Source organism: Gymnoscopelus braueri (genome assembly GCF_963280865.1).
Source record: "Gymnoscopelus braueri genome assembly, chromosome: 6".
Classification (NCBI taxonomy): domain Eukaryota; kingdom Metazoa; phylum Chordata; class Actinopteri; order Myctophiformes; family Myctophidae; genus Gymnoscopelus; species Gymnoscopelus braueri.
Window position 1 is genome coordinate 41,747,272 of NC_137607.1, and position 12,722 is coordinate 41,759,993.

The window sequence follows — 12,722 nt, forward strand, 5'->3', positions numbered from 1 at the left end:
TGATGTGTATGAAACCCAGAACGACATTGCAGCATGTGATTATTGTGGCCATGCCCCTGGCCAACACATGCAGGCAGTTGTGCCACCACCACCTGATAGTGATACAGCACCTGTCTCCAAATTTGACCAGGTATGTTTCGTTTTTTTCTACTGAAGCATCTGTTTTCAAAGAATTAGAATACATTTATAATGTATTTAGAGTGTGTGTGTGTGTGTGTGTGTGTGTGTGTGTGTGTGTGTGTGTGTGTGTGTGTGTGTGTGTGTGTGTGTGTGTGTGTATATATATATATACACACACACACACACAGGAAATAAGTCCACGGAAATAATTAATTTAACTTGAAGGTTAAGGTATGATTTAATTTTAATATAGTACAAGAATAGTGTAACTATCTGTAAAATATAACCCATTTATTTCATAAAATTATGTATTGGGTTATAGCCTATTTGTCTCAATATTTGTCACATTCAGCACTGGACTTCACTGACTGTAGGGGTCACATTAATCACATTAGAATCACAGATTAGAGATTTTATGTATTTTCCCCTATTTTCTGTATTTTTCACTATTTAATATATAGTATTTCTTAATTTTTAATAATTATAGCTTGTAGATTGGTTTTTTCAGCATTTGAAATTGTTTTAAAATAAAAGGAACAGTTTTCCCAACCGACAGAGAGTCTGAGACAATATTTAGCCTATATATGGTTCTGTATCAGTGTATGAGTCAGTTTTAGCACATTTCATTCTAATTGGCTACTGTAGACTGCCTATGAATTTCATGGGCCTGGATAGGGCCACCTGGCCTGGCGGAGATCTGCCCTGTTGCGCAGCAGCACAGCAGCAGGTGAAGGCAATTAACTGAAATGAGGAGCTGCGCAGCTCAAACTAATCTATGTCAAACAGTCAGTTCTAGCTGCTGAAATAAACTTCCCATTTGGATCATTGTTGACAAAGGAACAGAACATGGATATTGTTTGCAAAAGGATTATTTATTGTCCATCAGAGCGGTGAGAACACAGCTTCTCTCTGCTTTTGTATGATATTGATAGCCTAATCTTTGGATCTGTTTGCAGTTATTAATTTGTATTGCTGTTGATCCGACGTCGGGTTCTCTCTCCCTCCCTCTCTCCCCGCTCTCTCATGCTCCCCCCCCCCCCTCTCTCTCGTGCGCCCGCGTGCTCTCTCATGCCCCCCCCCCCCCTCTCTCTGTCAAAAGTGTTGCTTGGCTTCCGCGCATTATAAACTGGAATATAGGCTTTAAATCTAACCTATCACTGGTTATGTGCAGCGTTGCACTTGATGTTGAATCTCAACCAGAGAACTGGTGTCTACCATTACCGTATTGACAGAGGTGCGCGCTGTGCGTCCTGGCCATCTCCACGCATCCATTGCAGCCTGTGCGGAGTGTGCGCTCTGGCGGGTGGTTGTTTGGTGTTATAATAATTTATAACTTGTTTGTAAAATTGATGAGGGGAAGGGGAGAATGTAATTCATAAAAACTGTAGTAAAAAAATATATATAAAAACCCGGACTATTTTATTAATTCAAAAATGCATGACCCTCCCTTGGACTCAAAGTAAAATTAGTTGACCCTCCCTCGGACTAAATTTAAAATGGCATGACCCTCCCCTATTTTCCTCCATACCCCCCATTTCCTAAATTTCGACTCGTCCCTAAAGTCACTAAATATTCATAGTTGCGGGTTGCTTTTTTTTGGGCTTGCCGACGGCAACACGCCACTACCTACAAAAGGTTGTCGGCAGGTTGTCACCAGGAGAGGCGTTCCAGCGCCTCCCGCGGCCCAGTCGGGACGATTTCGGTGCAGTGGAGAGCTGCCTTCAGAGACACCATTCCCAGGACTGGACAAATGACAGGAAAAAGCAGACAGAAATTGTACTGAACTGCAGAAAAAGTCAAACTTTTACTAAAATGCATAGAATGATTGATTGAAATGACACTGAGTTAAGTTGACATGAATTCAACTTAACTCAGTGTGAATTCAATGGATGAAACATGCATTCTCTAGTTTGAAAATTAGACTACTAAACTGTACTTTTGATCAGAGTTGTGTATACAGTGTGTTCTTTAAATTGTGTCTGAATAATCCCGTAAGGGATGGGCTGTGAAAGGCAGCCAGACACGAAAATAAAATTATTCATTCATTCATTCATTCATTCATTCATTCATGCATGCAGTAGTAGCCTACTGCACCTTTGCTCATCGCCATCGTCAGGTCTCTGGAATCTGCTGTGAACAAGCTTCAGAATGCTTTGCCTCTGGTAAACCAGGCCACTGATGAAGACAATGATGAGGGGTATGCTGATAAGCAAACCCCACCCAGAAAAATTTCCAACTGGAGAAAGTGAGAGAGATACAGTAGAATGAAAGATGATGAGGAGGGAAGGGAGAAGTTTGGTTGGGTTTCACCAACAAGGATTCAATTAATCCTGGTTTAGATTAGAATTAATCTAGGGTTACTAAATCTAGGTTTAAACAGGTTTATAATTAACCTGAGATGTTACACTACATAATTTTAACCCTGTATTAGTTAAGCCATGTGTTCCTGCCATGATGGATTCCTTGTAAACTAGATACTTTTTAAACAAATGTCTTGTGAACTTGCTACTTTTTAAAGCGGCCACTGTTACTACTGCTGTTAACACTGCTGTAATACCTTGGGGCAGTAATTGAGCACCCTGTAGTAGAAAACCACAAAGCTTCTATAGAAGCTGAGGAAGTGGTTGCTTCGGTAGTTTTTTAGGGATTCTGCCTAAAGTGATGCTTCTTTTTAAAGCGGTGACTGCTGTGCATGCACATGTGTGGTGCCTGTGAGTGTGTGTCCGTGAGGTAGGCTACGTGATGCCCTTACAGGATCAACCAAACGGGTGAAGTCTATTGATATCACGTTGTGAGATTGTAGATCGCCTTTTTTCGGCAAAGAGATTTGGTGTAGAGTGAAAGAGCAGACCAAGTACAGAGCCAAATCAAGTCAAATTTACTAGTGTTTAAGTGGTTAAATGTCTGAAAATACACATGCATCCAGCATATTATTAGAAAATATATGTAAACACATTAATTTACACAACGCTGTCAAACAATTCTATGAAGCTATCTATGTAATCTATGAACATTTTTAATCTACAACACAATTTTATATAATATATGTTGTTGGGGCGTGGGTTGTCCCTGCTTCATCTCTCTCTCAGCAAAGGGGTCCTAGGCCTGCAAAAACGTTGAAGACCCTTCCTGTAGAACAGTGGTTCTCAACCTTTTTAGGCCGCGACCCCAGTAAATAATCATATTTGAACTGGCCCCACACCAAGACAAGCACTTGGAATTGCAGGAGTTGATGCATTACATTCTGTTTGACTCTGTTCCACAGATAAATATTGTGAAAATAGCAGATCTCCTAGCTCACAACACCTTACAGTGCGAGGCGTTGTGAGCTTGTAGATCGGCTATATTCAAAAATGTTGTCTCTTTCTTATATTATTTGACAATTTGGCCAATGTTTGACCAGTTTTTATAGTATAGTTTGTTGATTACTTTTGATGCAGTGGTGGTCTTTTTTCTTCTCTTTCTTTTTTAGGTATTAAAAAGGTCTTAAAAGTCTTTAAATTGTCACTTCATTGTAATCTGGGGTAAGCTGGGGGTCCCGATCCACAGGTTGAGAACCACTGCTCTAGAATGAAGACATTGTACAATAATCAATCTTTACACTCACCCATTTCTTCAGTGTCAGTGACATTAGACAGCTTACTCTGGTCACCGGGGGGGAGCGCTGGAACATCCATATTCCAATCAATGTCAAATAAATGTAAAAAAAATTCGTTATTATTATCATTTTATATCATGTAATAATGAATTAGGGGTGACCATTTTGAATCTTTCAAACCAGTGTACTGATTAGTGCCAACTTTTGTGCACACTGCCAGTAGGCCAAAAATGATCTTATATCTAATATATTCAACGTCTTCTTTTTTAACAAGAATTTTATACTGGAAGTCAAACGCACTCTAATCTGGCTTACCCAAATCTTGTCCAAATCTGGAGACCACAGACGTAATAGTGCTGACTTCATAGATGATGTCATAGATGACAAACACATTCTTAATCATAATTTCTCAAAACAAAAATGTATTCCCTTACAAACAATAAGTAGAACAGTGCATTCCTTCTGGGGTTTCTCAATTTTACATTTGTAGATTCCTTCATCAGATAATTTCACTCTGGAGATTTTGAGGGACACGTTGCCTTTTGTCAATTCTTTCCTGAAGACGGACGTTCTATCATGGTAGGAAGGATTCTTAGAATCCGTCTCTTCTTCCCCGTTCTTCTGGTTAAACACATATTCCTCTTCTAGGTCTGCTCTGGTCCATTCTACACCCACGCCAGCATCCATAATGTGATTCTCACATGGTAGAACAGCATTTTCTCCAACAGATGCATACACGTACAGACAGTCCCCTACTACATAAGATAAGATATCGGTAAGATAAGATAAACATTTATTGATCCCAGAGGGACATTCAGAGGTCATAGCAGCAACAGCAGTGAGAATGAAACACAGGAGAGGTAAATGCCAAGAACCAAAATAAATAAAATAAAATGGAATGACAGATACAGAGATCTCCATATGGACATATAGATCGGTGGTGTGACATAGGTCAAATAAAAATGGACAAAAATGTATTCCCTTACCAACAATGAGTCGAACAGTGCAGATCTTCTGGGTGTTATCAATTTTACAATTGTAGGTTCCATGATCAGATGAATTCACTTTTTTGATTTTGAGGGACACGTTGCCTTCCCTGAGGAGTGACGTTCTATTATCGTAGGAAGGATTCTTAACATCCTGATCTTCTTCCCCGTTCCTCTGGTAATACACATATTCATCTGGTAGGTCTGCTCTGGTCCATTCTACAGCCATGCCAGCATCCATAATGGGATTTTCACAGGGTAGAACAGCATTTTCTCCAACACATGTATTCACTTTCTTGTTCCCTGAAAATATGAGATAAGATAAATATAAGATAAACCTTTATTGATCCCAGAGCAGGCCTGGAATTTCATCGTTTTAGGGGCAAGGCCACTTGACTTTTGGTGTAGTCCATTTTTTGAGGGCACAAAGGCCAAATACCTGGGCAGGGAGGCCATCAAATAAAACTTCTTTTTTTTTTTGTATTAATTGAATTCAAGGGTTAAGAATGATTTCATTTTAAATACACAGTATAACTATCAACAAAATAAATAAATACAGCTTTTCATTATTTCAGAATCTCAACAAGACACTGGTGTAATTTGATGACAACAAATGAAGGCTTTGTATTGATATGCTTTTAATGACCAAAATAAACTATTAGTACTACTGTGTCTAAAAGCAATATTGACAGAAAAGAAGCAAGGGAGAAACTGTGAAATCAGCTGGCACACTGGGGCAGTGTAGACACATCATCAAGGCCACTGTGGCCTTTGGGTATATCATTTTTTGAAGGGCAAAAGGCCAAAACGAGGGCCGCCATGTCCTTCATGGCCTCCTTGAAATTCCTGCCCTGTTCCAGAGGGACATTCAGGTGACATAGCAACAACAGTAAGAACGAAACACAAGAGAGGTACAGGTAAATACCAAAACAAAACAAAACAACATAGTTGGCATTGGGCAGTGACAACTAATTTCCAGCAATATCTAATGAAGTTCATGTGGCAGAGTAGACGTTACACCTTTTGAACACACAGGGGCATTAGACTAATATTTGTAATGTTACCCACTTGAGGGACATGAAATATGGCTCAATATCTGTTAAATTTAAAATTGTAGTCCGAATTGACCGAGCCAGATGTAATATTTACAGATTTCTCAAACTGAGATTGACTGGCTAAGCCAAAACATGCAGGTTCACAATCTTCTTACAATAAATGCACGGAATCTCTGTACGTACATACGTCTAGTAATCCACGTATCTCGAGAACCATTCAACCAACCGACTTCAAATTTGGCCCGAGGGAGTTGTGTACACACCGCAGAGTCGGTCGGATAGGCGGTTGTCCAGAACCACCAGAAAATTACCCAAATTAGCCAATTTATTGCCATGGCAATCCCAGCCTTAATCTGATTTGGCAAATTCCCCACACCTGTCCGAATTCTTCAGACATTCTCCACACATTCGCCACAGACAAACGTTTACCACTGCAAAAGGACTTTCCAGAACCGCTGATCCCCCCACCATATGCCCATATATGGGCATTACCATATGCCCGTATACTGATAACATCAGGGGTCTCCATATATGGGCATAACAGGGACAAGGACATACCGATACATATCCTTAGAAGGCCGGTGCCCAACGGGCACCTGTCTAGTTACCCTCAAAAGGCATTATCAATCAAACTATATATATATAAATATAACAGCCCACTTTACCTTTTGGCCTTTAACTTTTGAACCGTAGGTCATAGAATGAATGGGCAACCAGACTATAGTACTCTACCGACTTTATTATTATTCCACTTTCTAGATAAACTTTTTTCTTATTCGCTATTTCTCCCACAGTTTATTTTTCCCAATTTCGTGCCATATGTCATAATGACCGGCTTCACCGGGAATAGACTGCTTGTACTTTGCTAAGAGATTGGTTGCATAGATTTTTTGATATTGATTTATTAGTGCATTAAATTTCCCCATCCACTTTAATGGGAATTGCAAAAACTCCCATTCAAGTATTTTTCTTCTCGGAAACCATAAGGGCTACAGTTACAAGACTTGGAGGGGAGGTTAATAGTTTATTGCCAAATTATTGAAACAAATATTACACCATTCGGCCACATGGTGGCGCTATAACAGCCCACTTTACCTTTTGGCCTATAACTCTTGAACCGTAGGTCGTAAAATCAAAATAGATTCCTTGGGTCAAGACGCAACTTCCCATATAGGCCACGCCCATTTGCGTCAGGAGAGATTTTCTGCCATTTTGAATTTTCTTCAAAACACACTTTTAGCTCCTCCTCCCACATATTTTTTCCAAATTTTACAAAAATCGGTACACATGATCTTTGGACCGATGCGATAAACATATCCAAACGGCATTTTGATAGTCCTTACCGTTTGTCCGTAATTGGCTTCCAAAGTTAGAGGGAGGGGCCCGTTTTACAAAGAATGCCAAAAATCACAAACGAAACGTCTGGTCAATCCCAAATTTGAATCACATGTCGAGGGTGCTTTACTCAACAAATCCCCAAAAGCATTTCCACTTTGACCCATAGGGGGCGCCACAAATGCGCAAAATGTCACCGTATGATGCAAAAACATGATTTTTGGGGGGATCAGTCCCTTCAAAATGAAAAGCAAGTGATCTCAGGAGTGAGGTGACAATATGATTGGGCCGTTACATTTGTGGGAGGGTCCTGTTTCTTTAGTGGGAGGGGCCTATTTCCTCAAATCAAAACGGCACGTGTCACGAACGCGGGATTCGATCAGCACCGAATTCGAATTGCACATCGTGCGGCCTCCGACGGTATACCTCCAAGCGTATTCCTCGAGTCCAGGCGGCCGCAACCGGCGTCGACGCAACCACACTTTGCAATTGCCCTGAATTGCGACGCGTCTAGTTAGTGTGGTTGCCCGAATGGGCAACCAGACTATAGTACTCTACCGACTTTATTATTCCACTTTCTAGATAAACTTTTTTCTTATTCGCTATTTCTCCCACAGTTTATTTTTCCCAATTTCGTGCCATATGTCATAATGACCGTCTTCATCGGGAATAGACTGCTTGTACTTTGCTAAGAGATTGGTTGCATAGTTTTATTGATATTGATTTATTAGTGCATTAAATTTCCCCATCCACTTTAATCGAAAAGTGAAAAAACTCAAATTCAAGTATTTTTTTCTCAGAAACCGTAAGAGCTAGAGTTACCAGATTTGGAGGGGAGGTTCATAGTTTATTGCCAAATTATTGAAACAAATATTACACCATTCGGCCTCATGGTGGCGCTATAACAGCCCACTTTACCTTTTGGCCTATAACTCTTGAACCGTAGGTCGTAAAATAAAATAAAAAATCCCTGGATTCCTTGGGTCATTACGCAACTCCCCATATAGGCCACGCCCATTTGCGTCTGGATAGATTTTTTGATTTTGATTTATTGGTGCATTAAATTTCCCCATCTACTTTAATGGGAATTGCAAAAACTCCCATTCAAGTATTTTTCTTCTCGGAAACCATAAGGGCTACAGTTACAAGACTTGGAGGGGAGGTTAATAGTTTATTGAAAAATTATTTAAAAAATAAGCACACCAGTCGGCCACATGGTGGCGCTATAACAGCCCACTTTACCTTTTGGCCTATAACTCTTGAACCGTAGGTCGTAAAATCAAAATAGATTCCTTGGGTCAAGACGCAACTTCCCATATAGGCCACGCCCATTTGCGTCAGGAGAGATTTTCTGCCATTTTGAATTTTCTTCAAAACACACTTTTAGCTCCTCCTCCCACATATTTTTTCCAAATTTTACAAAAATCGGTACACATGATCTTTGGACCGATGCGATAAACATATCCAAACGGCATTTTGATAGTCCTTACCGTTTGTCCGTAATTGGCTTCCAAAGTTAGAGGGAGGGGCCCGTTTTACAAAGAATGCCAAAAATCACAAACGAAACGTCTGGTCAATCCCAAATTTGAATCACATGTCGAGGGTGCTTTACTCAACAAATCCCCAAAAGCATTTCCACTTTGACCCATAGGGGGCGCCACAAATGCGCAAAATGTCACCGTATGATGCAAAAACATGATTTTTGGGGGGATCAGTCCCTTCAAAATGAAAAGCAAGTGATCTCAGGAGTGAGGTGACAATATGATTGGGCCGTTACATTTGTGGGAGGGTCCTGTTTCTTTAGTGGGAGGGGCCTATTTCCTCAAATCAAAACGGCACGTGTCACGAACGCGGGATTCGATCAGCACCGAATTCGAATTGCACGTCGTGCGGCCTCCGACGGTATACCTCCAAGCGTATTCCTCGAGTCCAGGCGGCCGCGACCGGCGTCGACGCAACCACACTTTGCAATTGCCCTGAATTGCGACGCGTCTAGTTAGTGTGGTGCAGACTATAGTACTCTACCGACTTTATTATTCCACTTTCTAGATAAACTTTTTTCTTATTCGCTATTTCTCCCACAGTTTATTTTTCCCAATTTCGTGCCATATGTCATAATGACCGTCTTCATCGGGAATAGACTGCTTGTACTTTGCTAAGAGATTGGTTGCATAGTTTTATTGATATTGATTTATTAGTGCATTAAATTTCCCCATCCACTTTAATGGAAAAGTGAAAAAACTCAAATTCAAGTATTTTTTTCTCAGAAACCGTAAGAGCTAGAGTTACCAGATTTGGAGGGGAGGTTCATAGTTTATTGCCAAATTATTGAAACAAATATTACACCATTCGGCCTCATGGTGGCGCTATAACAGCCCACTTTACCTTTTGGCCTATAACTCTTGAACCGTAGGTCGTAAAATCAAAAAAAAAATCCCTGGATTCCTTGGGTCATTACGCAACTCCCCATATAGGCCACGCTCATTTGCGTCTGGATAGATTTTTTTATATTGATTTATTAGTGCATAAAATGTTCCCATCCACTTTAATGGGAATTGCAAAAACTCCCATTCAAGTATTTTTTTTCTCTCAGAAACCATAAGGGCTACAGTTACAAGACTTGGAGGGGAGGTTAATAGTTTATTGAAAAATTATTTAAAAAATAATCACACCAGTCGGCCACATGGTGGCGCTATAACAGCCCACTTTACCTTTTGGCCTATAACTCTTGAACCGTAGGTCGTAAAATCAAAATAGATTCCTTGGGTCAAGACGCAACTTCCCATATAGGCCACGCCCATTTGCGTCAGGAGAGATTTTCTGCCATTTTGAATTTTCTTCAAAACACACTTTTAGCTCCTCCTCCCACATATTTTTTCCAAATTTTACAAAAATCGGTACACATGATTTTTGGACCGACGCGATAAACATATCCAAACGGCATTTTGATAGTCCTTACCGTTTGTCCGTAATTGGCTTCCAAAGTTAGAGGGAGGGGCCCGTTTTACAAAGAATGCCAAAAATCACAAACGAAACGTCTGGTCAATCCCAAATTTGAATCACATGTCGAGGGTGCTTTACTCAACAAATCCCCAAAAGCATTTCCACTTTGACCCATAGGGGGCGCCACAAATGCGCAAAATGTCACCGTATGATGCAAAAACATGATTTTTGGGGGGATCAGTCCCTTCAAAATGAAAAGCAAGTGATCTCAGGAGTGAGGTGACAATATGATTGGGCCGTTACATTTGTGGGAGGGTCCTGTTTCTTTAGTGGGAGGGGCCTATTTCCTCAAATCAAAACGGCACGTGTCACGAACGCGGGATTCGATCAGCACCGAATTCGAATTGCACGTCGTGCGGCCTCCGACGGTATACCTCCAAGCGTATTCCTCGAGTCCAGGCGGCCGCAACCGGCGTCGACGCAACCACACTTTGCAATTGCCCTGAATTGCGACGCGTCTAGTTAGTGTGGTTGCCCGAATGGGCAACCAGACTATAGTACTCTACCGACTTTATTATTCCACTTTCTAGATAAACTTTTTTCTTATTCGCTATTTCTCCCACAGTTTATTTTTCCCAATTTCGTGCCATATGTCATAATGACCGTCTTCATCGGGAATAGACTGCTTGTACTTTGCTAAGAGATTGGTTGCATAGTTTTATTGATATTGATTTATTAGTGCATTAAATTTCCCCATCCACTTTAATGGAAAAGTGAAAAAACTCAAATTCAAGTATTTTTTTCGCAGAAATCGTAAGAGCTAGAGTTACCAGACTTGGAGGGGAGGTTAATAGTTTATTGAAAAATTATTTAAAAAATAATCACACCAGTCGGCCACATGGTGGCGCTATAACAGCCCACTTTACCTTTTGGCCCATAACTCTTGAACCGTAGGTCGTAAAATCAAAATAGATTCCTTGGGTCAAGACGCAACTTCCCATATAGGCCACGCCCATTTGCGTCAGGAGAGATTTTCTGCCATTTTGAATTTTCTTCAAAACACAGTTTTAGCTCCTCCTCCCACATATTTTTTCCAAATTTTACAAAAATCGGTACACATGATCTTTGGACCGATGCGATACACATATTCAAACGGCATTTTGATAGTCCTTACCGTTTGTCCGTAATTGGCTTCCAAAGTTAGAGGAAGGGGCCCGTTTTACAAAGAATGCCAAAGATCACAAACGAAACGTCTAGTCAATCCCAAATTTGAATCACATGTCGAGGGTGCTTTACTCAACAAATCCCCAAAAGCATTTCCACTTTGACCCATAGGGGGCGCCACAAATGCGCAAAATGTAATCGTTTGATGCAAAAAACAGATTTTTGGGGGATCAATCCTCTCAAAATGAAATACAAGTGATCTCAGGAGTGACGTGACAATATAATTGGCCCGTTACTTTTGTGGGAGGGGCCTGTTTCTTTAGTGGGAGGGGCCTTATTCCTCAAATCAAAACGGCTCGTGTCACGAACGCGGGATCCGATCGGCACCGAATGGCACGTCACGCGGCCTCCGACGGTATTTCTACCGGCGTATCCCTCGAGTCCAGGCGGCCGCGACCGGCGACCGGCGTCGGCGCAACCACACTTTGCAATTTCCCAGAATTGCGACGCGTCTAGTTTCTATTGGCTTGGAGTCTCCATTGATGATTGTCATTGGTAGGCAGGTTTCTGTCCATAGCCCACCTCTGAGACACAAATTGTGGCATCTTATAATGAGCATTGGTGGGGACCAATGAAGATACGGTTGAACATGGGTGAAGTGCTCCTTTAAGGTATGTGTGCCAATTCATCAACTGGAAGTGCTTACACCCAGGGATGTATTGGTCATGGGACGCGGTAACACGCCGTGCAACCCCTTTTTTGAGCAGGAGCACGCACATGCATAGATTTAAAACAACCTTAAATTCACACCTCAACAAAGTTAACGAAGGCTGCCGGCTGCCGGTTGTCACACCAGCATGAATTAACATAGGATTAACATAGGAATGAGCCTAGATGCATATCAATTGTGCATGTGTGACCTGTAGTGTAGGTGTTAAGCGACGTGCACGTGACGTCATTAAAATAGCGTCCCACCACTTACAAAATCACCAATACAACACTGGTTACACCTGGCTGGGAGATCTGATTACAGTTTGGTTTGGGCATTGTAAGCTGACTGTTCGCTCAGAACTTACTCTCCTTGGTTGACAATATACTGTGTCTGGTGATAAGCTAAGACTTATTTTGTTCTCAAACGTTCAAGAGAGTTTTATTGTCACATATCTGTACAAGTACTGTGAAAAACTTAGGTTGGGGGGTAGTGCTCCATAATACACAAATAAAACAGCACAAATAAACAATAAGAATAACGCAAAAATGATGTTAGATTGAGATATTTAAGATTAAAATGTTGTTCTTTGCAGAGAGTCTCTGGCTCTCTCTAGTCTAGTGTACTGATTATACTGTGTTTTATTGTAGGAAATATAGACAGAGAGTATAAAAGACTAGGAGAGTAAAGCCAGATCCAGGGAGAAGTTATGTTAAGCCTTGTTTAGACTTCCACTTCCTGCTTTTGTTAAATCGAATTAATAGTTTTTTTCCAGACTGTGATGTTGGGAAACTTTTGTTTGGTGTCAAGTG

At 41.0% G+C, this 12,722-nt stretch overlaps 1 protein-coding gene across 2 annotated transcripts in view; it reads right to left on the minus strand.

Moving 5' to 3' along the window:
- Positions 1-1,284: 1,284 nt before the first annotated feature.
- LOC308087350 (matrix remodeling-associated protein 8-like) overlaps positions 1,285-12,722 on the minus strand; it is a 39,302-nt gene continuing 27,864 nt past the window's right edge. For both annotated transcript variants that reach the window (XM_080431131.1, XM_080431132.1), the window contains exons 3-7: positions 4,705-5,007; positions 4,153-4,473; positions 3,728-3,784; positions 2,215-2,356; positions 1,285-1,862 (exon numbers count right to left, since the gene is read on the minus strand). In XM_080431131.1, the coding sequence (XP_080287257.1) occupies positions 1,694-1,862; positions 2,215-2,356; positions 3,728-3,784; positions 4,153-4,473; positions 4,705-5,007 (992 nt within the window). In that variant the 3' untranslated portion in view covers positions 1,285-1,693. The remainder of the gene's footprint in view (positions 1,863-2,214; positions 2,357-3,727; positions 3,785-4,152; positions 4,474-4,704; positions 5,008-12,722) is intronic.